The sequence below is a fragment of the Eriocheir sinensis genome, chromosome 6 (genome assembly GCF_024679095.1).
Source record: "Eriocheir sinensis breed Jianghai 21 chromosome 6, ASM2467909v1, whole genome shotgun sequence".
Taxonomy (NCBI): Eukaryota; Metazoa; Arthropoda; class Malacostraca; order Decapoda; family Varunidae; genus Eriocheir; species Eriocheir sinensis.
In genome coordinates this window covers 20,838,531-20,865,233 of record NC_066514.1, presented here as the reverse complement: position 1 = coordinate 20,865,233, position 26,703 = coordinate 20,838,531, and the positions used below count along the sequence as shown (strand labels likewise).

Genomic DNA, 26,703 nt, shown 5'->3' with positions numbered 1-26,703 from the left:
AGTCTGAATGAGCTCTTCCACCAACTGATGGAATAATGTGGAGTTTGCTTGGAGTCTGTGTACTGCTACAGTCTTTCCCCTGATTGAGGAAGCATTTCTCTGTGATAGAGAACATGGCTTGCTTTGAAGTATTTTAGTCCAAAGGTCTTCATATTTTGCTATTCGTGTCATTTTTAGGATTCCACCACTGAAATTTCATAAGGTGAAAGATTAGATTAAGGGAACACAAATTTTATAGAACAGATCATCAGGACTACAAACAAATGGCAACAAACTACAGATGACGGTTGATTTCTGCATTTACGAAAAGAACATTACGTCTATAGATTTGCTAAAAATTCAGTAAATATTTGACTTTGTGGATCAATGAGTTGTTGAAAAGTCTGGATATTCTGAGCGAGGCTTTGAACCCCTTCACTACGGACTGGGACCTCTTCTTTGGCAACGACGCCCTCTACGCCCGTGACGGGATACACTTGACGTTCAAGGGTGTTGAGGCTCTCTCAGGCTCCCTTGAGCGAGCACTTGGTACCCTGAGGGATTTTTTAGTATAGGCGAGGCGGGGAGGAGTAATGGGAGCAATAGGAGGAGTAATGGGAGAGGACATCTAGCTAATAATACAACCAGGCAGCTTAGAAGTAGTTCTAGAGGAGTAACAGAGGACGGGCTAAGAATCTTCTATACTAACAGCAGGAGCCTCAGAAACAAGATAGACTTACTAAGGGGTGAAGCTTGTTCAGAAAATTTTGACATAATAGCGATCACTGAGACATGGATAGACACTGCCAATAGAAATTTTAGATCGGAATTTGAAATAACGGGTTATCAGATGTTTCACAAAGACAGAAGGGGCAGAAAGGGAGGTGGAGTTGCGCTATATGTTAAAGACTCACTTAAATGTTTAGTTAACAATTCAGTCAAAACTAACATGGATTCAAAATCAGTTTGGGTGGACGTTTACAAAGGGAAAGAAAAACTAACTCTAGGAGTTTTGTACAGGCCACCCAACCTCAACAGGCAGGACACAAGTAATCCTAAGGGCTTCTTTCAGATGTATAGAACAAAAACACGGGAGAAAATTGGACCGCTGAAAACAAACACAGGGGAGCTAGTAGAAAATTACGAAAATATGAGCACATTGTTGAACGACTACTTCCTTTCAGTATTCACACAAGAGGATCGAACGACTATTCCGGAAAGGGTTCAGGTGTACGAGGGCGGGGATGGCGATAAATTGAGGGATATAATCATTACCAGGCAAATAGTTCAGGATGAGATAGATAAGCTTAAGAGGAATAAGTCGCCAGGTCCTGACGGGATATTTCCGAGGGTATTAAAGGAATTAGGTGATGTAATCAGTGGCCCACTAACCGACATCTTTAAGATGTCGGTAAATACTGGCTATGTGCCCAGCTTATGGAAAGTAGCTAATGTGACGCCGATTTTCAAAAAGGGGGACAGGTCGGCTGCTTCAAACTATCGCCCAATTAGCTTAACATCGGTTATAGGCAAGATGCTGGAGTCCATAATAGCCAGGAACATTCGGGAGCATCTAGAGAAACACAGCTTAATTCATGACTCGCAGCATGGGTTCACGAAAGGTAGGTCATGCCTCACTAATCTCTTGTCCTTCTACAGTAAAGTATTTGAGGCGGTAGACAGAGATGAAAATTATGATGTAATCTATCTTGATTTTAGTAAAGCGTTTGACAAAGTTCCTCACCAACGACTGTTGCTTAAATTACAGGCTCACGGTGTAGAGGGTAAGGTTTTGAACTGGGTCAAGGCGTGGCTTAGCAATAGGAAGCAAAGAGTGCAAATCAATGGTAAAAGATCTGACTGGGGATGTGTTACGAGTGGGGTCCCACAAGGTTCGGTATTAGGTCCACTCTTGTTTATTATTTATATCAATGATTTAGATACAGGAATTAGTAGTGATGTCAGTAAGTTTGCAGATGATACCAAGATCGGTAGAGTAATTGAGTCAGATCAGGACGCTAGTATTCTCCAGGATGAACTAAACAGATTGCATGACTGGGCGGATAAATGGCAGATGGAGTTCAATGTAGGGAAGTGCAGTATTCTGAGTGTAGGTAGGAACAACCCCTCACATAACTATTGCTTAAATGACACCCTCATAAGCAGGTCTGGGTGCGAGAGAGATTTAGGGGTCTTAGTGAGCTCTGATCTCCGTCCAAGGGCACAATGCATTCAAGCTAGAAATCAAGCTAATAGGGTACTGGGATTTATTTCAAGGAGCGTAAGCAACAGGAGCGCCGAAGTCTTCCTCAAACTATATTTAGCATTAGTTAGACCTCATCTTGACTATGCGGTTCAGTTCTGGTCACCTTACTATAGAATGGATATCAAAATGTTAGAATCGGTGCAGAGGAGGATGACTAAGATGATTCAGGGGTTGAGAAACTTGCCATACAAGGAAAGACTCAAACAGTTAAACTTGCATTCTCTAGAAAGGCGAAGGGAGCGTGGAGACATGATCGAGGTTTATAAATGGATGAAGGGCTTTAATAAGGGAGACATTCATAAGGTTTTGTTGGTAAGAGAACCGGGTAGGACACGAAGTAATGGGTTTAAACTGGATAAATTCAGATTCAACAGGGACATAGGCAAAAATTGGTTTACTAACAGGGTTGTGGATGAGTGGAATAGGCTTAGCAGTCATGTGGTGAGTGCCAATACAATTGTCACATTAAAAAATAGACTAGATAAATTCATGGACAGCGATATTAGGTGGGGTTAGATACACGGGAGCTTAGGGTCAAAGGAATTGCCTTGTATAGGCCTACTGGCCTCTTGCAGATTCCAACGTTCTTATGTTCTTATGTTCTTACAGCTGGGTGAAAACAGCGCCCCGCCCTGTATCCGGTCTGCCCGCACGCACCAAATTTCATGATGATCGCCAGTATGGGTTCCGCAAGGGGCGTTCAACTGGTGATCTTCTTGCTCTCTTAACTGACTCTTGGTCATCCTCTCTTAGCCGTTTCGGTGAAACTATCTCAGTTGCGCTAGACATATCGAAAGCCTTCGACAGAGTCTGGCACCAGTCTTTGCTTTCTAAACTGCCCTCTTTCAGATTCTATCCCTCTCTCTGTTCCTTTATCTCCAGTTTCCTTTCCGGCCGTTCTATCTCTGCTGTGGTAGACGGCCACTGTTCTTCCCCTAAACCTATCAACAGTGGTGTTCTCTTCCTGTTATGCATCAGTGATTTTCTTTCCATAACAAACTGTCCTATCCATTCATACGCTGATGACTCCACTCTGCATTATTCAACTTCTTTCAACAGAAGACCTTCTCAACAGGAATTCCATGACTCAAGGCTGGAGGCTGCAGAACGCTTAACTCTTTCATGGCTAAACGCTCACAGCGAGCGTTAGGCGTATTTGCTGGTGGTGCTAAACGCTCGCTGTGAGCTCCAGCCGCACTCAAATCTCCCGGGTATGAGTGTTCCAACAATATTTCTCACAACACAGGATTGCCAATTGAGTGGGTTCTCCACTAAATTTGGTGGAAAATCATATCAGCCCAGCGCGGAAAATCTACGGACGAGCAACTGGTGGATGTTGTTGTCCAATATAGCGACATTTTTGCATAGCTTCACCTATCACATGACTGATATTTTGACCTAATAGTTGTAAATTTTGCAGTTGGCAATGCTGCCCTGCCAGCACCCCATCATCAAAAGAACTACAGTAGTTGCCTTACGGCTGACCGTCACGCACGTATAAATGTATGTCTTCACAGGCAACACCCCCTGAACGTGCCTGTACATTCGCAGGAGAGGCTTACATTACCAAATCTTATAGATCTTGGCCTCCTCTTTCCAATGGTGTTTTTGTTTTTAGCTGTGATGAATAGTTTTTGAGATACAGAGGTTAAAAGAGCGAGCACTAGCGTCACTTGCTGGTGGTGCTAAAAGCTCGCTGCGAGCGCCAGTCGCACTCACAGCAAAAAACACCCCCTGAACGTGCCTGTACGTTCGCAGGAGAGGCTTACATAACCGAATCTTATAGATCTTGGCCTCCTCTTTCCAATGGTGTTTTTGTTTTGTAGCTGTGATGAATAGTTTTTGAGATACAGCAGTTAAAAGAGATCCCCTTCCCCCACTGGGGTGCCCGAGCGCGCCTGAGGGGATAGTCTCGTTGCGAGTGCTTAGCAATGAAAGGGTTAACCTCAGACCTTACTATCATTTCCGATTGGGGTAAAAGGAACCTTGTGTCCTTCAACGCCTCAAAAACCCAATTTCTCCACCTATCAACTCGACACAATCTTCCAAACATCTATCCCTTATTCTTCGACAACACCCAGCTGTCACCATCTTAAACACTAAACATCCTCGGTCTATCCTTAACTCAAAATCCTAACTGGAAACTCCACATCTCTTCTCTCACACACTAAACCAGCTTCCTCGAGGTTGGGCGTTCTGTATTGCCTCCACCAGTTCTTCTCCCCCACACAGTTGCTGTCCATATACAGGGGCCTTGTCCACCCTCGTATGGAGTATGCATCTCATGTGTGGGGGGGCTCCACTCACACAGCTCTTCTGGACAGAGTGGAGGCTAAGGCTCTTCGTCTCATCAGCTCTCCTCCTCTTACTGATAGTCTTCTACCTCTTAATTTCCACCGCCATGTTGCCTCTCTTTCTATCTTCTATCGATATTTCCACGCTGACTGCTCTTCTGAACTTGCTAACTGCATGCCTCCCCCCCTCCCGCGGCCCCGCTGCACTCGACTTTCTCCTCATGCTCATCCCTATACTGTCCAAACCCCTTATGCAAGAGTTAACCAGCATCTTCATTCTTTCATCCCTCACGCTGGTAAACTCTGGAACAATCTTCCTTCATCTGTATTTCCTCCTGCCTACGACTTGAACTCTTTCAAGAGGAGGCTATCAGGACACCTCTCCTCCCGAAACTGACCCCTCTTTCAGCCACCTCCTAGGATTCTTTTTAGGAGCAGCGAGTAGCGGGCTTTTTTATTATTGTTTCCTTTTTTTGTGCCCTTGAGCATATGCATATATAAATGTATCCTCGACCAGCATGTATGTCTCCATAAAATAATTTGTCTTACAGAATCCCAAAATAGAAAAACAAAAGAGCTCTGTTTACTAGGAACAGTACGCCCTGCACAGTTCTCAGGCTGGCTAAGTGAGGCACTACTTGTATAGCCAATTGAAACTCCATGACTGCATAAAACTGAGTCTGCAATTCCATGTTTGTACTCACAGTGCAGGAATGCAGTCCATGTGTTCAGAAGAGAGAGTAGTCACGCCCACGTCGACGGTCCCCACGTGTAGCCTTCCTCGCCACGTGTACCGCACCGGCGGCCCAGAGCCATCCATCTCCGGCAGTGTTGTCCCAGAGGGCTGGTCAAGGCGTGCTGCTGTCTCCACGGTGTGTTCAGGGTGCGCAGGCTGCATGGGCTGTGTAGGCTGCATTTTCCCTCTGAGCCCACCACAATAAATGGATTTAGGAACTGCCTACATCAGCACGTTACGCTATTTCCTGCCACCTAATTGTTATTTCTGTTTACAAAAATAAGTCTAGAAAAACAATCCTGTAAATTTCTTTATTCAAGCTTTTATTTTTTAGAGTAAAGGTGACAGATCACGGGGAGAGAACAGAAAACAACAATGAAAAAAAAGCCTGCAAATCACTGCTCCTATAAGAGTTGAGAGTGGCCAAAAGAGATCAATTTTGGAAGGAGAGGTGTCCTGTTAGTCTCTCTCTCTCTCTCTCTCTCTCTCTCTCTCTCTCTCTCTCTCTCTCTCTCTCTCTGGTTTTTTTGTGTTTTTTTTACAGCAGAGGAGTCAGTTCAAGGTCATAAAAAAAGGTAACAAATGTTAAAAAAAAGTCTGCTACTCACTGCTCCTAAAAAGAGTTAGAGGAGTGGCCGAAAGATAGGTCAATTTCGGGAGGAGAGGTGTCCTGATACCCTCCTCTTGAAAGAGTTCAAGTCATAGGCAGGAGGAAATACAGATGAAGGAAGATTGTTCCAGAGTTTGCCAGCGTGAGGGATGAAAGAGTGAAGGTGCTGGTTAACTCTTGCATAAGGGTTTTGGAGTACGTATAGGGATGAGCTTGAATAGAGAGTCGTGTGCAGTGGGGCCGCAGGAGGGAAAGTTGGAAAGTTTGGTTTAGTCAATGCAACATCTGTGGTCATATGCCGGAGAGAGACAGAGAGGGAAGGAATTATAGGAGAAGGGAACAGATCCCAGGAGACGGGACACAACCCCCGATTAATACCTGGTACCCATTCACTGCTGGGTGTTCAGGGGCGTAGGTTATCGGAAAAGCCGCCCAAATTTTTCCACTCCACCCGGGAATCGAACCCAGGCTCTCTCGGGAGTGAGCAGAGTGTGCTAACCACTGCACCACGAAGCCCCCCGGCCGCAGGAGGGGGGGAGGCATGCAGTTAGCAAGTTAAAAAAAGTCAGCATAAAAATATCGCTAGAACATAGAAAGAGAGGCAACATGGTAGCGGAGTTTAAGAGGTAGAAGACTGTCAGTAGTAGGAGAGGAGTTGATGAGATGAAGACCCTTAGACTCTACTATGTCCAAGAGAGCTGTGTGAGTGGACCCCCCCCACACGTGAGATGCATACTCCATACAAGGGTGGACAAGGCCCCTGTATATGGATAGCAACTGTGCGGGGGAAAAGAACTGGTGGAGATGATACAGAACGCCCAACCTCAAGGAAGCTGATTTAGTGAGAGAAGAGATGTGAAGTTTCCAGTAAAGATTTTGAGTTAAGGATAGACCGAGGATGTTTAGTTAGAAGAAAGTGACAGCTGAGTGTTGTCGAAGAATAGGGGATAGGTAATTGGAAAGTTTCATTTAGTCGGCGCAACATCTGTGGTCATATGCCGGAGAGAGACAGGAGAGGGAAGGAATTATAGGAGAAGGGAACAGATCCCAGGAGACAGGACACAACCCATCGGGGATAGGTGTTTGAAAGATTGTGTTGAGTGGCTAGGTGGAGAAATTGAGTTTTTGAGGCATTGAAGGACACCAGGTTCTTCTTGCCCCAATCGGAAATGATAGCAAGGTCTGAGGTTAAGCATTCTACAGCCTCCAGTCTAGTCTTGTAAATCCTGCTGGAAGGGTCTTCTGCTGAAAGAAGTTGAATAGTACAGAGTAGAGTCGTCAGTGTATGAGTGGATAGGACAGTTTGTTGTGGAAAGATCATCAATATCAGTATCAGAAAGTATCAGTATCAGAGAGTGGGAGACAGGACAGAGCCCTGCGGGACACCACTGTTTATAGGTTTAGGGGAAGAACAGTGACCGTCTACCACCACAGAGATAGAACGGCCGGAAAGGAAACTGGAGATGAAGGTACAGAGAGAGGGACAGAAACCGTAAGAGGGAAGTTTAGAAGTTTAGAAAGTTTATAGGCCTACCGGCCTCTTGCAGACTCCAACGTTCTTATGTTCTTCTTATGTTCTTAAAGCAGAGTTGTGCCAGACACTATCAAAAGCTTTTGAAGTGTCTAGTGCAAATGAGAAAATTTTACCAAAGCTGCTAAGAGCAGAAAGTTGGAAAGTTTGGTTTAGTCAGCGCAACATCTGTGGTCATATGTCGGAGAGAGACAGAAGGGGAAGGAATTATAGGAGAAGGGAACAGATCCCAGGAGACGGGACACAACCCCCGATTAATACCTGGTACCCATTCACTGCTGGGTGGACAGGGGCGTAGGGTATCGGAAAAGCCGCCCAAATTTTTCCACTCCGCCCGGGAATCGAACCCGGGCTCTCTCGGTTGTGAGCCGAGTGTGCTAACCACTGCACCACGAAACCCCCTGGGCCTGTCAGTAATGCTAGAAACACATGTACTATGCAATATAAACCAACTGGCAAGCTGAGTAATCTCCAGTGAATCAAGCTCAAGACCAAGATAAACAGCTGTTCCAGGGAGGAGGCACAGTTGATTCAAAGCCAAACCAGCCCACTAAAACATCCCAGAAGAATGACTTGAGTCTTATCAGATTTTTGGAGGTGTGTGTGTGACAGTTATCTGCTAACACCCCACAGCCCGGCCAAAGCTCGGCCCACAGGCACATCAACAGGTACAGTACATAGTATACGTGTTAAAGTAGGTTCACCCAAGTCTGAAGTGAACAAAATCATTCGGCAGCAACCTGATTTAGTGGATACTGAATGCTAGCCTACGCATAGTAAACAGTCGTGTGTATCAATAATATGCAGGCTGCAATAACAAATAAAGGTAACTCTCGATTTACGCGAGTTTGGTTTACACGTTTTTTAAATAACGCAGGGTCCAAAATCCAAATCAATGTTTAATTTACACATTTTTTTCACTTATACGCAATATTTTATGGAGTGGCCACCAGATGTCTCACGCAACTGGACTCACACGGCCACACAGCTGAGCTCAGTTCTTCCTCGCGCCGCTTGAACAACAATACAGTACCCACGCTGCCACGCTACTCAACAACAACAACACCCTCGCTGCTGTGCTACCACGAGGGGAAGGGCAGCCAGAGGAGGAACCACGAGAGGGAGAGGAGTCAGAGTGATACAGTAGGCAATAAAGGTACAAACCTACCTCTTGTTTGATTTACATTGTTTTTGATTTACGCGACCTCTTCAAGGACACAATACTCACGTAAATCGAGAGTTACCTGTACTGACAATTATAGTCGATTTTGAGTTAAAAAATAAAGGTAAAGTCGCAAACAGCTGCTTTACTAATATAAAGCCTGCTAATTCCCTCAGTGGTGGACAGCTTCAAGGCTGTTTGATAATCATAATCAGCGATCTTGCAAATTAACATAATCGACTATAATTGATGGTATTTGTTATTGCTGCCTGCATATTCTTGACACTGATGACTGTTTATTATGCGTAGGCTAGCAAACAGTATCCACAAAATCGGACACGCTGTATGGCTGCAGGTTGCCAGTGAACGATTTTGCTCACCTCAGACTTGGGTGAACCGACTATAGTGTAGGTTAACCCATTCCATACTGTGACCCCCAAGCCTGCGTCATGTACTGAAAGGGTTAAATATGCTCCCCCACCCAAAACTCCCGATTTCCCACGAGTCCCCCAATTAAGTTGAACCTCTCTGCGAGCTATTTTGCGGCTGCGGCAGCGGGCCCACAAACAGCATCAAAAAGTCAATCTTTTTGTCATTTCCAGAGAAAAATACTATCTCCATGATAAACAGCATTATATTTTGTCCAGAAATAAGCAGTCAGCATTTTGAAATTAGTGACGTCATTAAAACGAATCTTTACCTTACCTGGATTTCTAACCTAGATGGGGGACACGCCCCATCCAAAAACTGCAATGTCTACAACCAAAATTGCAGCTGATGATTTTCATGAAGATGGTCAGATGGTTGGCTAATATGACAGCACAAGATGGCACAGACAACTACTAATTTTCAATACCCAGTCAATAACAACAATCAAAACAAAACACCCAAAGAACAGCCAAACCACGTGGCAAATTAATCAAACTCGTATAAGATCTGACCAAGATGCTTTCCCAGCTGGTGCTTGAAGGAATTCACTGTGGTGACAGAAACAGCAGAATCCGGCAAGCTGTTCCAAATTAGAAGTGGGCTTTCACATCAGTGTTACGACGGGGGACATAAAGCTTGTAGGAGTGACCTCTAGTGCCCCTATTGTGATTTCTCGTCAGCAAATGATCAAGATTATGACAAAGTCCTTTTAACCCGGTAGCAGCGAGGATCATGTTTCTTAATGGTCCCTCTATGTGAGAAAAATGAGAAAAAATCACCCCTCACACAAACCCAACGCATTTGTGATCAGATTATATATCATCTTTTTTTGGGAGTTTATATCATGGCACAAATTTGGCCCGTCGCTGCTACACGGTCAAACCATAAATTTGGCCCGTCACTGCTACACGGTCAAACCATAAATTTGGCCCGTCACTGCTACACGGTCAAACCATAAATTTGGCCCGTCACTGCTACACGGTCAAACCATAAATTTGGCCCGTCACTGCTACACGGTCAAACCATAAATTTGGCCCGTCACTGCTACACGGTCAAACCATAAATTTGGCCCGTCACTGCTACACGGTCAAACCATAAATTTGGCCCGTCACTGCTACACGGTCAAGCCATAAATTTGGCCCGTCGCTGCTACTGGGTTAAAATTTTAAACACCATAATAAGATCAGCTCTGATCAACCTGCCATTGACTGAGTTGTGCGAGACGATCCCTATAAGGCACGTCACAGAACCAAACGATTTTCTTAATCCACCTTCTCTGAACAGCTTCTAGTAGTCTTACATCACCCAAATATCCAGTAAACAACACCACAGAAGAGTAGTCAAGGATTGGCCTAATATGTGAAATAAAAACCTCTCTCAAAGTCTAGAGTTCTACAAATAGTTTCCTTAACCCGGTAACAATAGGGATCATGTTTCTTAATGGTCCCTCCAAGCAAGAAAAAATGGGAAAAAATCACCCCTCACACAAACCATTTCATAATATATATCAAAGCATTTGTGATCAGATTATGTATCATCTGTTTTGAGGGGTTTATATCATGGCACAAATTTGGCCCGTCGCTGCTACACGGTAAACCCACAAATTTGGTCCGTCGCTGCTATACAGTAAAGCCACAAATTTGGCCCATCGCTGCTACAAGGTAAATTCACAAATCTGGCCCATCGCTGCTATACGGTAAAGCCACAAATTTGGCCCATCGCTACTACAAGGTAAATCCACAAATTTGGCCCATCGCTGCAACAAGGTAAATCCACAAATTTGGCCCATCGCTGCTACACAGTAAAGCCACAAATTTGGCCCATCGCTGCTACACAGTAAAGCCACAAATTTGGCCCATCGCTGCAACAAGGTAAATCCACAAATTTGGCCCATCGCTGCTACAAGGTAAATCCACAAATTTGGCCCATCGCTGCTACACAGTAAAGCCACAAATTTGGCCCATCGCTGCTACACTGTAAAGCCACAAATTTGGCCATCGCTGCAACAAGGTAAATCCACAAATTTGGCCCATCGCTGCTACACAGTAAATCCACAAATTTGGCCCGTCGCTGCTACACGGTAAATCCACAAATTTGGCCCATCGCTGCACATCGTAAATCCACAAATTTGGCCCATCGCTGCTACGGTAAAGCCACAAATTTGGCCCATCGCTGCTACAAGGTAAAGCCACAAATTTGGCCCATCGCTGCTACACGGTAAATCCACAAATTTGGCCCATCGCTGCTACACGGTAAAGCCACAAATTTGGCCCATCGCTGCTACACGGTAAATCCACAAATTTGGCCCATCGCTGCTACACGGTAAATCCACAAATTTGGCCCATCGCTGCTACACGGTAAATCCACAAATTTGGCCCATCGCTGCTACACGGTAAAGCCACAAATTTGGCCCATCGCTGCTACACGGTAAAGCCACAAATTTGGCCCATCGCTGCTACACGGTAAAGCCACAAATTTGGCCCATCGTTGCTACACGGTAAAGCCACAAATTTGGCCCATCGCTGCTACACGGTAAAGCCACAAATTTGGCCCATCGCTGCTACACGGTAAAGCCACAAATTTGGCCCGTCGCTGCTACACAGTAAAGCCACAAATTTGGCCCATCGCTGCAACAAGGTAAAGCCACAAATTTGGCCCATCGCTGCTACACAATAAAGCCACAAATATGGCCCGTCGCTGCTACACGGTAAAGCCACAAATTTGGCCCCTCGCTGCTACACAGTAAAGCCACAAATTTGGCCCATCGCTGCAACAAGGTAAAGCCACAAATTTGGCCCATCGCTGCAACAAGGTAAAGCCACAAATTTGGCCCATCGCTGCAACAAGGTAAAGCCACAAATTTGGCCTCCGCTGCTACACAGTAAAGCCACAAATTTGGCCCATCGCTGTTACACAGCAGTCAAATTTGCCCATCGCTGCAACAAGGTAAAGCCACAAATTTGTTATCGCTGCTACACGGTAAAGCCACAAATTTGGCCCATCGCTGCTACAAGGTAAAGCCACAAATTTGGCCCATCGCTGCAACAAGGTAAAGCCACAAATTTGGCCCGTCGCTGCAACAAGGTAAAGCCACAAATTTGGCCCATCGCTGCTACAAGGTAAAGCCACAAATTTGGCCCATCGCTGCAACAAGGTAAAGCCACAAATTTGGCCCATCGCTGCTACACAGTAAAGCCACAAATTTGGCCCGTCGTTGCTACAAGGTAAAGCCACAAATTTGGCCCATCGCTGCTACACAGTAAAGCCACAAATTTGGCCCGTCGCTGCTACAAGGTAAAGCAACAAATTTGGCCCATCGCTGCTACACAGTAAAGCCACAAATTTGGCCCATCGCTGCTACACAGTAAAGCCACAAATTTGGCCCATCGCTGCTACACAGTAAAGCCACAAATTTGGCCCGTCGTTGCTACAAGGTAAAGCCACAAATTTGGCCCATCGCTGCTACACAGTAAAGCCACAAATTTGGCCCGTCGCTGCTACAAGGTAAAGCCACAAATTTGGCCCATCGCTGCTACACAGTAAAGCCACAAATTTGGCCCATCGCTGCTACACAGTAAAGCCACAAATTTGGCCCGTCGTTGCTACACAGTAAAGCCACAAATTTGGCCCGTCGTTGCTACACAGTAAAGCCACAAATTTGGCCCATCGCTGCTACACAGTAAATCCACAAATTTGGCCCATCGCTGCTACACAGTAAATCCACAAATTTGGCCCGTCGCTGCTACTGGGTTAAGGATACTATAGCTTATGCCACTAGCTTCGCCTGCAATCTCTCTCACATGAAGATGGAACTTGAGTGAAGAATCAATCCTGACCCCAAGATCTTTGTGGTTGTCAACATCTATAATGGGTTGCCCACCAATGAAGTACTGCAAGAGAACAGGTGCATCTTGGAAACTTCTACAAAAGTTCATTCTGACACATTTTCCAATTGAAAAAGACAAACCCTAAGATCTACTTGTATTGAAGAGTAGGTTAATATCCCTCTGCAGATGAAGATGGGAAATGTTATGGTCAGGTTTCGATATTACCAAGGCTAAAAATAACTTAAGGTCATCAGCAAAGAGACAAAATTTACAGTTTAAATCAGAAAAAAACATGATTGATATAAATAAGAAATAGCAAGGGACCAATCTCTGAACCCTGTGGGAAAAGTTGGAAAGTTTCGTTTAGTCGGTGCAACATCTGTGGTCATATGCCGGAGAGAGACAGAAGGGGAAGGAATTATAGAGGGAACAGATCCCAGGAGACAGGACACAACCCTTGATTAATACCTGGTACCCATTCACTGCTGGGTGGACAGGGGCGTAGGGTATCGGAAGAGCCGCCCAATTTTTTTTCACTGCCCGGGAAACGAACCCAGGCTCTCTCGGGTGTGAGCCGAGTGTGCTAACCACTGCACCACGAAGCCCCCCAACCCTGTGGGACACTGCTACTAATCTCAACATGATAACTCTCACAGCCAAGCACAACCACTTTCATTTCCCTGCCAGTCAAGTAATCACTCAGGCAGCCCAGCCAACAGCCTTCAACTCCAATGCTTGCTAACATTCTAAGTAACAGTCTATGCTTGACAACATCAAATGCCTTTTTAAAATCAAAAATATAACATCCACTGAAAAACCTTGATCATAGTTTTTTTTTTTAAGTCGTGGCCTATTGCGCCAGTAGGCTTCTTCCCAGTGGATCCTGATGGTCGGACCAAGGCTTCATCCTGGTGGAGCCTGAAGGTTGGCCCACTCTGTTCTGGCACAGGCGAGTGTTTATAGTGGCGCCATCCTGCATTGGCTCATGCTGCCCTCCTGGAGCTCATCTTTAATCCTAGAATCTAGAGTCCGGGTTGATAGGTGGTCTTCTGGACAGTATGTGGGTAGTTTTAAGCCACTTGGCGGCGGCTGAAAAATCCCAGTTTGGTGGCACCGAGCAGGGATTGAACTCACGTTGTCCTGAACGCGGCGCCGTCACGCTATCCATTCAGCCACCGCCTCCCCCGTGATCAGTAACATAGTCATAGTTGTATAATAATTGCTCAGACACTGCCCTGCCAGATCTAAAACCATACTGATAAGGTGAAAGTAATTGACTGTTCCAAAAAGGCAGACAATTGGGAGATTAAAATACTCTCAAAAGATTTTGGACCCACAGATGTCAAGCTTATAGGCCTGTAATTAAGAGGATCAGAATGAACTCCCCCTTTACCCGGTAGCAGCGGGGATCATGTTTCTTAATGGTCCCCCCAAGCGAAGAAAAATGAGAAAAAATCACCCCTCACACAAACCATTTCATAATATATATCAAAGCATTTGTGATCAGATTATGTATCATCTATTTTGGGGGTTTTATATCACGTCACAAATTTGCCCCGTCGCTGCTACACGGTAAAGCCACAAATTTGGCCCGTCGCTGCTACACGGTAAAGCCACAAATTTGGCCCGTCGCTGCTACACGGTAAAGCCACAAATTTGGCCCGTCGCTGCTACACGGTAAAGCCACAAATTTGGCCCGTCGCTGCTACACGGTAAAGCCACAAATTTGGCCCGTCGCTGCTACACGGTAAAGCCACAAATTTGGCCCATCACTGCTACACGGTAAAGCCACAAATTTGGCCCATCACTGCTACACGGTAAAGCCACAAATTTGGCCCATCACTGCTACATGGTAAAGCCACAAATTTGGCCCATCACTGCTACATGGTAAAGCCACAAATTTGGCCCGTCACTGCTACATGGTAAAGCCACAAATTTGGCCCATCACTGCTACACGGTAAAGCCACAAATTTGGCCCGTCACTGCTACATGGTAAAGCCACAAATTTGGCCCATCACTGCTACACGGTAAAGCCACAAATTTGGCCCGTCGCTGCTACACGGTAAAGCCACAAATTTGGCCCGTCGCTGCTACACGGTAAAGCCACAAATTTGGCCCGTCGCTGCTACACGGTAAAGCCACAAATTTGGCCCGTCACTGCTACACGGTAAAGCCACAAATTTGGCCCGTCTCTGCTAAGCGGTAAAGCCACAAATTTGGCCTGTCGCTGCTACGGTAAAGCCACAAATTTGGCCCGTCGCTGCTACACGGTAAAGCCACAAATTTGGCCCGTCGCTGCTACACGGTAAAGCCACAAATTTGGCCCGTCGCTGCTACACGGTAAAGCCACAAATTTGGCCCGTCGCTGCTACCAGGTTAAATAGTGGCGTCACATTAGCTTCTTTCCAGTCTGAGGGGACACGCATTGATGAAAGGGATTTTCTGAACAGTAGCTACAGGGGGTAACTAATAGAAGGGGCACATCTTTTTAAAAAGACTGAAGGAATGCCATCAGGGCCAGAACAAGCAGAAGGTTTTAACTGAACCAAAATATTCTCTATCTGAAAAATATCAAAACATTGAATATAAATTTATTATCACGCTGCTGTATAGGATAAGGATTGAGCAAGAACTCTCTAGAAAATACGGTGGACAAAGCCCCAACGAAATGGCTTGCCATATCTGCAGCCTCAACACACCATCCGTCCTCACTATATAACAGCCTAACAGTTGGACGCTGAGCCTTCTTATGACGGAGGTAAGCATGAAAACACTTCACATCAGGGTGACCAGCAGAGACAAGAGAGCCTTCATAATTAATGACAGAGTGATGAACAATCTCTTTGAATTCCAGGGATAAACGGCTAAAAACATACCACAACTTTAACCTGGTAGCAGTGACGGTGCAAATTTGTGGCTTTACCGTGTAGCAGCGATGGGCCAAATTTTTGCCATGATATAAATCCCCAAAAATTGATGATGCATAATCTGATCACAAATGCTTTGATATATATTATGAAATGGTTTGTGTGAGGGGTGATTTTTTCTCATTTTTCTTGCTTAGAGGGACCATTAAGAAACATGATCCCTGCTGCTACTGGGTTAAAGCAATAGGAGATGATCTGCCAAACACTGAACGAGCATCTTTATAATTAAGCCAAGCCTGCCGTTTACGACGTTTGATATCATTAGGTACCGTATGCTTGTGGTCCAAGGAGGCTTTAGTGAACAGGGACCTGGTTTCTTGGGAATAAAGCGGTGGAATGTATTGTACAATAAACACTTTAATCTAGAGTAAGACTGATCAATATCTAATCCCATAAATTCAATGTCCCAGTCAATATCCTTGAAATGCTTGTTTATTAAACTGTACTTTCCTTTGAAAAAATCATATTAATCCTTTAAATTCATTGGGCTGGATTCAAGGGGACAAACTAGATAGTCAAATAATACTGGAGAATGGTCACAGCCAGAAAAGGGGTCAATCAAATTAACATTCGATATTCTATCATTTTCAGTGGTAAAGATCAAGTCCAATATATTGTTATATCGAAGATAAGTAGCCTGCTTGACCCACTGTATAAGACCCACAGAGCCAAAAAAATCGAGAAATTGCTCACCAAGTAAAGAATTACCAACAGGAATGTCAGAGGACCAATCAACGGAGAGCAGGTTAAAGTCCCCAGCCAAAATAAGTTCTTTATCCTCACAAATAGACTCAAGGTAGGAGATGAGAGCTATATTGTCCACCAAAGAATTACTTGGAGGTCTGTAAACAACCACAACAGTAACACCAAAGTCAGGCAAACATACCCCAACTGTGTTGGGATGATCATTAAAGGTTCTGCCAACCTTAATGTCATCCCTAATATAAGTCCCAACCCCATGTTTTCTTAGGTTAGTGAGTCATTTCTAAAAAAATTGTAACCAGCAATACCTAACAACAGGTATAGAATTAAGCAAAGTCTCACACACACCACATAATGCTACATTACAGCTAGACAGTAAATCTACTAGCATACTAACTGTATTCACCAAACAATTTAAGTTCAAAAGAACAAAATTAATAAAGAATTTATGAACAGGTACGCTAACATCGGTATGTTTGGAAACAGAGAGGTCTATTGATTGTTTTTTGTGGAGTCAACAGTACCAGGACGGACAAGGGGGTCAGGCTCAGAGGACACAGAAGCTGCAGCAAGGCCAGAGCCCCTACCTAATCGGGTTGCCTGACCGGGCAAAGAATTCATATCAGTACGACCAGCAGCCCTCTTTCTCTGCAGCTCCTCTCTCTGATTATAAGTGAGATCCCTAGAAATAAAAACTTGCCCACATTGGCTATTAAATAATTTGTTGCTCCTTGATTATAATTCTTGTTTCAAATTGGAATTGGGGATTTTAGCTCTGACTAGAGAAGGAGAAATTGGTACAATATCAACTAAGGTTATCGGGTCCAATCTCTCTGGCAATAGGAGGTAATGGGGTTAAATTTATCTTGGAAGTCTTCTCCAAAGGTGTCTTTCACCGTGATATGGACGCACTTGTAAAATAATACCCTCTATCCTCTCCAATTGTAAGAATATGAGGTCTAATATGTTGCCAATCTGTAAAAGATAGACTCATTAACCAACTGTGTGAGACCCAATGTTAGAAAGCACTAGTAAAATCTCGGGACATTAACTCTTTCAATACGGTGACGCGGACGTTGGCGTCACAGTATGGAAAGGGTCAAGAGGAAATGGAAGAGGATTAATCCTCTTCTAAACCTCTCAATCCTCTTCCATTTCCTCTGAAGAGGTTTAGAAGAGGATTAAGAGGTTTAGAAGAGGATTAACCCTTTCTGCCATACTGAAAGGGTTAAGGGTGACACCATCACAGCCCCTCTCATTGCCCCATTTGTTGGATGGCAGGTTTAGGTCACCCAAAATAAGTAACTCCTTGCCCATCCAAAGTCATAAAGGAAATTTGGTAAATATGGAGATTCACTGTGCACGTCCAATATTGCCCCCACGAGAATAATAACCTTTCCAAGGTCTCGCATACTGTTGTACTTCTCTAGTTTTACTGGCGCATCATACATGTGGGGGGGGGTCCAATGGGGGCACAGCACCCCCCCTGGTTAGGATGGGTGTTGAAGGCCACCCACGTTAGAGGTTAGGTTATGTAAATTTCGGTCGGAGAAGTTTAAATATGCTCCCCCACCCAAAAAACCCAACTTCCCACGGGTCCCCCAAGATCATTAGAGGAAAGGGATTAGGCCTTTTTCTTTACTTTTAACCCGCAAACTGCTGTACGCCTTCTGGGCGGCTGAGCGGTAAGCTGCTGTAAGCCTTCTGGAAGCGGGCTTTTCAAACAGGCGCCAAAAAGTTTCCGCCGCGGCTTCAGATACTGCCAGAAAAACATTTTTGTGATAGAAAAATCTAAGAAATATGCAGGATACAACACATTTCGAGCTACAGATATGTGTATTGTAATATTTATGACACGTTTATGTAACTTAGATATCATTTATTGAAGGTCAATCTCTCGCTGATATAGCCGCACTAGGCGACGCACTCAGAATCTCAGTCCCGCAGCTTACGGGTTAAGTACTTACGCCTTCATATTGTGGTTGAGGGACATGTATTTCATCCCTTAACTATAATATGGAGGCATAATATCGTATTTTGGAGGCACGTACGGAGTCGATCTCCACAATTGCTGGAAATTTAGCAAAGTAATGTTTTCATGTTCAGAGTAGGAAGGTGAATGATATATTGAAAAAACATGCAAATTCAACTGCAAAAGATAAATCCTGAATACATTGGGAATATCATCAGAATTTTAATTGTAGTTTAATCCAGTGCTTAAGCATCAGCAAATACAATGCTTGGGTACATTGCCCTCCGAGAGACTTTAAATATAGGTGTAGTCGCTTACATAACCTCCTTAATTCGGGTCACCTTTACACAGGTCATTTCATTTCATTTCTAGGGGACCCACAGAGGGACACTCTCGGGTGGCATGATATGCAGGGGCTGTGCGGGGGATTCAAGGGGCCAGGACAGGATTAGGATAAGGGTTAGGATGAGGAAAGGTATTGGGACATGGTGAAGACCCAGGATTATGGAGATAATGATTGATGATCCTATTCCTAAATGTGTCAAGAGTGGGACTATTAACTACACGAGAAGGGAGATGATTCCACTCTTGGATGTTGCGGGGAAAGAATGAATACTTGAATGTACTCGTACTTGTGTTAGTCTGGCAAGTGTTTATGTGAGGGACGAGATTCGGTGTGCAGAAGGTAGTAGGAGTTGTCACCCGCCTTTGAGCTGGATTCTGCCAACCATCAAAGTGAGTTGGAGATGCTCTTAGAGGTAAATCTTGAGAATAGCAGCTCCTAGTGGGTGTGTATTTAGGGCACGGTTAGGTGGTAATTACAACATTTCTAGCACGTGCGACAGGGTTTTGACAAGCGGACAGGTGTGTTTATGTCACAAGGGTGTATTTTATCCACGCTGGCCTCACGATTTCTTCCAAGTCGATGGGCGATGAGACTGCGAGCTCCAGGGTGAAGAAAGGGAAGAGCCTGCACAGAAAAATACACCCCTAGTGACATAAACACGTCTGTCCGCTTGTCAAAACCCTGTCGTACATGCTAGAAATGTTGTAATTACCACCTCACCGTGCCCTAAATGTGCACCCGCTAGGGGCTGCTATTCCTAAGATTTCTGGATCTGGACGAATAATGCGCAGGGGACCCGTACAGGTGCATAACACGCATATTTGTGTTGGCTGTTGGGGGGACGGGGGAGCCAGGTGTGCAGGGGAGGGAAGTGAATCAAGTGTAATTGTTAATGTTGATGTGTTGTGGTGACAAGTGAGTGTGTCTAGTAGATTTACCGGTAGTAGTTGTCGTCTGCCTTTGAGCTAGGTTCTGCCAACCATCAAAGTGAGTTGGAGATGCTCTTAGTAGTAGTAGTAATAGTAATAGTAGTAGTAGTAGTAGTAGTAGTAGTGGTAATAGCAGCAGTAGTAGTAGTAGTAGTAGTAGTAGTAGTAGTAGTAGTACTAGTAGCAGTAGTAGTAGTAGTAGTAGTAGAAGTTATAGCAGCAGTAGTAGTAGTAATAACAGCAGTAGCAGTAGTAGTAGTAGTAGTAGTAGTAGTAGCAGCAGTAGTAGTAGTAATAGTTGTAATAGTAGTAGTAGTTGTAATAGTAGTAGTAGTAGTAGTAGTAGTAGTAGTAGTAGCAGAAGCAGAAGCAGTAGTAGTAGTAGTAGTAGTAGTAGTTTAACTGGTTCATTCTGGAGAGTGATCACTGTCATTTAGGGAACAATTACATTGATATTTATCTAAGAGCATCTCCAACTCACTTTGATGGTTGGCAGAACCCAGCTCAAAGACGGACGACAACTACAACTACCTTCTGCACACCGAATCTCATCCCTCACGTAAACACCTACGTAAAGGTGACACCAAGGAGGTTACAAGGTATTATTCTATATTGTCACCACTTTCACACCCATGAACGCCTTGGTGCTCTAAACCAAGAGAGCCCGGGTTCGATTCCTGGGCGGAGTGGAAAAATTTGGGCGGCTTTTCCGATACCCTACACCCCTGTCCACCCAGCAGTGAGTGAAACCTCACACATCATTGGAATGTAGATGCAGATTTTTCAGTATCAGATGTATTGATCTCTGGAACTCTTTGTCTGATGCAGCTGTTAGCTGTGATTCTATCACATCTTTTAAAAAGCATCTCCATGTCCAGTTGGGACAAACTCTTTTTGAATATATTGACTGAAATTTAACTCTGACATTTTCCCCAGCTGTTTTCTTTTGTGCATATGGCACAAAACTCAGCCACTTCTCATGCACTTGTTGCTATGGACATAACTATATAGTTGAGTAGCTGGCAAGTTGTGGGGTACCCTAATATACTATTAGCATATCTCCCTCGAGTTGTATGTCTAACTGGAACATGGTAGCCAACCAGGTGAGAATGGGTACCAGGTATTAATCGGGGGTTGTGTCCCGCCTCCTGGGGTCTGTTCCCTTCTATAATTCCTTCCCCTTCTGTCCCTCTCCGGCACATGACCACAGATGTTGCGCCGACTAAACCAAACTTTTTTCCTTGGTGCTCTATATGAAGGGTTGAGCGTCCATACAAGAACGAGTGATTTCCGCCGGTAAAGCAATACGGCAACGTGCTGTATGGACCCTGAACCCTTCATGGAGCACCAAGGCGTTCGCGGGTGTGACAGCGGTGACAATATAGAATGATACCCCTATTTTAACAGTTATTACCCTTGGTGCAGCATCGAGTTCATTACCTCCCTCCAAACTGATAGGAAACACTGCAGTGACCATACACATCATACATAATCACCACGTATCATACATATACATAATCACCATATTGCGAACCACCGAGCTGCATGTTGCCGTGCCTCGCCTCTCATGCCTCTATTGAATCAACCGCGTTATTACAGATAGCTGACACTCAAGGAAACATTTGTAATAAGGCGATGTATACCTGTGACGTTGCGGGGAAAGTGTCGCTGTAGTATATGCCTGAATGACCCTCCTTACCTGAGCGCTGGCTAAAAACTGAGCTCCCTCATGCTTCCGCCTCGGCCCTCGGAGCTCAACGTTGCCAGATTGTCGTACTCAGTCTCCTGTTTGCCAATTTCCGCCCCCAAAACTGCCTCCTCGACCCCAGTAACTGCCTTCATATATAGTTATCGTTAAAACGGTTAATCACTGGTGTTTTTTTTTTTGGCAATAGCTATGCCTCAGAAACCGGTATATACGAGGCTATGAGTACGATAATCTGGCTACGGTGCCTCGGCTTTCATTCGACCCCCGCCATCAGCGTTACCAAATGATCGTACTCACCACTCAGCACATTGTATTTTCCGGTTTCTGACTCACGGCTATCGCAAAGACACCGATAAGTAATGATTTTAACGATAACTTTAACTGGAATTTCGTTATCTGTGTGGGTAGGGAAAGTTTCAGGCCCAGGAACTGATAAATGCGATGCTTTGAGTACGACAATTCCCGGAGTCCCGCTCGCCGTCGCAAAATAGCTCGCAAAGAGAGGTTCAACTTGCTTACTTTTTATATATTTTATGTATTTGCTTGTTCTGTATCGGCTCCAGTACATGCCGCAAACACCAGAGCAACACTTTTAATCAAGACAAGACTTTATAACAAATGAACAGGGCAGATTCTTTACAAAAAATTTACCCCACATCGACGTTCACTCATTCAGTTCTTGCTTGTTTGATGGTGGTGTTTTGTTGTCTTGCGGGCAATATCAGCCATCACAAAGATCACAAGTGGACGAACTAGAACAAGGACAGGCATATTAACAGCCTGTTGTGTATTCCCAAGTGCGCACACGTGGTGGACAGAGAGTTATATACCTAGAGCGCGCGAGCCAGACACTCGGGTGCGGCAACCGGAAGTAGCTCGGCCGCCATCTTTGGAAGCCCAGTCCAGCCAACTCTGTGCTCCAGCCGGCAACTTCAAAGTGGACTAGGTGTGAAAAATGGAACCGGGTTATGAGAGCTGAGCTAGAGGTGTTGAAGGTTTGGGGTTCAAGATGAGATCGTGCTGCGTGCCAGGGTACGTTAATTGTCTGTGTTGTGTTGATTTAGCACGTCGAAGGAATTTAAAAGTGGAATAGGATCAGCTGAGAAGAATGAGAATGAGAAATTAGGTACGTCGCATCTAATGCAGATCCACGAGACGCTATTGTCAACCAATCCAGCGTAAGTCGGCGTGAAAGATCCGATACAGCTGACGTGGTACCAGAATGTGTCCTGATACATGCCATGGGGTGAAAGTGCTGCACGAGAACAAGCAAGATTAAACCAAGGCTTTTTAGCGTGAGGAGTAGAGAAAGAACGTGGAATGTATGCCTCCATTCCAGAGACAATCACCTCTGTGATGCGCTGGGCACACACAGAGAGGTCTTTCTCCTAGAAGCAGTAATCATTCCACGGGAAATCGGAAAAGTACATCCTCAGGTCGTCCCACCGAGCTGAAGCAAAATGCCAGAAGCATCGCCTCTTCGGTGGGTCCAGAGGGTGTACAGGAGCGATAGGACAGGATGCAGAAATAAGATTGTGATCGGAGGAGCCCAACGGAGAGAACAGTTTGACAGAGTAAGCACAAGGGTTAGAAGTAAGAAAGAGATCTAGTATGTTGGGCCGGTCTCCAAGACGGTCGGGAATACGTGTAGGGTGCTGGACCAACTGCTCTAGGTCGTTGAGGATAGCAAAGTTGTAGGCTTGTTCACCAGGCTGGTCAGTGAAAGAGGATGAAAGCCAAAGCTGGCGGTGAACATTGAAATCTCCCAAGATGGAGATTTCAGCGAAAGGAGAGTGGGTCAAGATGTGCTCCACTTTAGAGTTCAAATAGTCAAAGAATTTTACATAGTTAGTAGAGTTAGGTGAGAGATAAACAGCACAGATGTATTTAGTAGTAGAATGACAGTGAAGTCTTAACCAGATGGTGGAAAATTCAGAAGAGTCAAGGTCGTGGGCACGAGAGCAAGTGATGTCGTTGCGCACGTAGGCGCAACATCCAGCTTTGGATTGAAATTTAGGATAGAGATAGTAGGAGGGAACAGAGTAGAGATTGCTGTCAGTAGCCTCAGAAACCTGTGTTTCGGTGAGGAAGAGAAGGTGAGGTTTAGAGGAGGAGAGATGGTATTGTTCAGAATAAAAATTAGAACGAAGACCGCGAATGTTGCAGAAATTGATAAGAAAAAGGCTCGAGGAGTTATCAAGACAATAAGAGCTTACGTTTTGATAATCAAGTTTTCCCTTTAAGACTGCTTTTATGATAACTCGCTTTTCAGAATCCGGAAATTGTGGTCTTGTGGTCTGTGTCTGGGTCTTAGGCTGCGTTTACACCAAGCACGTCGCGTCCCGTCACGTCACGTCACGTCACGTCAGGTGAAAAATAGAACCAGCTCTATATATTGACTTGACGCGACGCGACGCGGCGTGACGTGACGTGACTGGACGGAACCGGTGTAAACGCATTTTTCAAATATCCATACAAATCAGTGTTAAACTGGGGTGGCGATTCATGACTTGACGTGACGTGACGTGACGTGACGGGACGCGACGTGCTTGGTGTAAACGCAGCCTTATATCTAATTTAGGCTTCACTATATTGATTTTATCCTTTTCTCTCGTATTTCCCAGATTTTATAAATCGTTCTTTTACTTTGTTCAGTCACTTGCTCATCAAAAAGGAGTCTTCCAATTAAATCAAGGCCTTTATTTTTTTATCACTTGTCCCCTACCATTGTATCTTTTTTATTTTTTTACGTGAACACCTACAGCGCCGGTAGGCTCTCTTGAGGGGCCTGGATGGTGTTCGGCCCCAGCCCGTCATGGCGCAGGCAAGTGTTTATAGTGGCGCCATCTCCTTTCCTGGTGCTACTTCCACATGTATCCTTCGTTGTATAATCACACTTTGTACTGCCTCTCTCCATCGCACTATATACTCCCTCTGGTTATTCTTCGCCTCCCTGGACCTGCGGCTATCTGGTGAGCATGAATGGGTCTTTGTTGCGCCTTCCTATAAGAGGTATGATGGCATGCTCCTCCCTTCTCCTTTGTTGTTTACTTGCAACAATAAACTATCAATCAATCAATCAATATATTTTCTTCGTCTTCGTTATAGGGTCGTTGCAGCATTAATTAAGGGTCGTATCATAAGACATTTCGCCGCCCAAAAACACATATTAGACAAGGCTTTCGTAGGAGTTGTGGGCATTTCCAGGGGTAGTTTTATGACCCTGGTGGTAGTTTGATCCTTCTTCTGTACCGTGAACCTGAAGAAACACTCATTAGAACCCGACTAACCCCTCCTTTGACCTTTAGAAATAGCTGATGTGAGAAGCGAAAGTGTCTTACAATATCTACCTAAATTTTTTCCCCGTTCTTCCCCATAAGCATCACACTACAGCAAAAAGCGGTCCAAATCTTCTCTATCAGCTCCACACATTACAGTTTGTTGGCTCATTCCTAAATCTAAATTCAAAAATGGCGCGGCGGGAGGACAACCAATAGCCGCGGACCACGACCGTAGCAAACAGCATGAGCAGGACTAACTTAGAGTGACAAAAGAGCATCGTTTCGGGGTGTTGGCAGCGCTAGAGAGGGGATCCAACACTCCCTTGCCTCGCCTCCACACCCCCGTCAGCTGAACCCGGACCGTATGATCTTGGTGTTTGTTGTTGTCCTCCGTCTATAGGGCAGAGGGACAGCGGCGCCGCGGAGGTTAAAATGACGATATTTGGTTCTCTCCATCGCACTATATACTCCCTCTGGTTATTCTTCGCCTCCCTGGACCTGCGGCTATCTGGTGAGCATGAATGGGTCTTTGTTGCGCCTTCCTATAAGAGGTATGATTGTGATTTGAGAGAAGTAGGAATGAAATCTTACGGGCCTTGGAGGGAATGCATGGGAGGCCTTATCAGTGGTATGCCAGGCGCTGTTCCTGCCTGATATAACCTTATTCTGTTTTTTTTTTCTTCTTCTTCTCCTTGTTGTTCTTCTTTCGCCTCCTCTACTCTTTCTCCTCCTCCTCATCCTTTAGCAAACTCTCCTCTTTCATTTGTTCTGTTTCTTTTTCCTCTTCTTCTTTCTCCTCCTATCCTCGTTCTCCTCATCTTTCTTCTCCTCTATCCCTTCTTCCATTTCTTGTTCTTCTCCTCCTCCCTCCTTTAGCAAACTCTCCTCTTTCATTTGTCCTGTTTCATTTTCCTTTCTTCTTTCTCTTCCTATTCTCGTTCTCCTCATCTTTCTTCTCCTCTATCCCTTCTTCCATTTCTTGTTCTTCTTTCTCCTCCTCTACTCTTTCTCCTCCTCCTCATCCTTTAGCAAACTCCTCTTTCATTTGTTCTGTTTCTTTTTCTCTTCTTTCTCTTCCTATCCTCGTTCTCATCTTTCTTCTCCTCTATCCCTTCTTCCATTTCTTATTCCACCTCTTCCATTTCCTCCTCCCCCATCTTTACCTTTGCAAAGCATGTTCGTTGATATTGTAGACTCGTCTGTAAATAAATCTTGCAGGAGGTTGATAGTGACGTGTTGTATTTATTTATCGGAATGCAGTGGTGTAACTGATATAGCTTATGGAGGATAAAACCTGAAAATATTTATGTATAAGGTTTATGATTGCAGACTAGTCCATTGTATTTTGGCAGTGGGGTGAGGGATAGGGGTCAGGTCAAGTTAGGTTAGATTGAGTGTTAGATTGTATACCTTAATTACGTGTGACATGGTTTACTCCGTGCCATTGCCATTGTTATCAGGGTCGGCTACCCTCATCTTCATATTCCCCTAATTCAATGTTTCTTAATTCGGGTAAATCTTAAGAATAACGGCTCCTAGCGGGTGCACATTTAGGGCACGGTGTGGTGGTAATTACAACATTTCTAGCACGGTCGACGGGGTTTTGACAAGCGGACAGGCGTGTTTATGTCACAAGGGTGTATTTTTCCGCGGGGGCTCTTCCCTTTCTTCACCCCGGAGCTCGCAGTCTCATCGCCCATCAACTTGGAAGAAATCATGAGGTTAGCGTGGAAAAATACACCCCTTGTGACATAAACACACCTGTCTGCTTGTCAAAACCCTGTTGTACGTGCTAGAAATGTTTTTTTACCACCACGCCGTGCCCTAAATTCACACCCGCTAGGAGCCGCTATTCTTAAGATTTACCTTAATTCGGTGTGCTAGCAGCCCATGTGGGTTATGAAATCAATTTTAGGGGCTGATGGGAAATGCTGCATATGTGGTGGCAACAACAAAATATCAAAGGGATGGATACCCCATGCTCTTTACCCTTCTTTTAGTAGG

The 26,703-nt window shown here is 44.8% G+C and overlaps 1 protein-coding gene and 1 long non-coding RNA gene across 2 annotated transcripts in view; one reads left to right on the top strand and one right to left on the bottom strand.

Annotated features, from left to right (window-relative positions):
- Positions 1 to 21,464, bottom strand: LOC126990005 (uncharacterized). The gene is made up of 3 exons (XR_007743942.1): positions 21,354 to 21,464; positions 5,244 to 5,462; positions 1 to 187 (listed from the first exon to the last, which is right to left on the bottom strand). It is a non-coding gene; the product is annotated as an uncharacterized LOC126990005 (long non-coding RNA).
- Positions 21,465 to 25,042: 3,578 nt separating this feature from the next.
- LOC126989926 (dnaJ homolog subfamily C member 3-like) overlaps positions 25,043 to 26,703 on the top strand; it is a 50,895-nt gene continuing 49,234 nt past the window's right edge. The window contains exon 1 of the mRNA XM_050848529.1: positions 25,043 to 25,210. Coding sequence (XP_050704486.1) covers positions 25,132 to 25,210 — 79 coding nt within the window. The 5' untranslated portion in view covers positions 25,043 to 25,131. The remainder of the gene's footprint in view (positions 25,211 to 26,703) is intronic.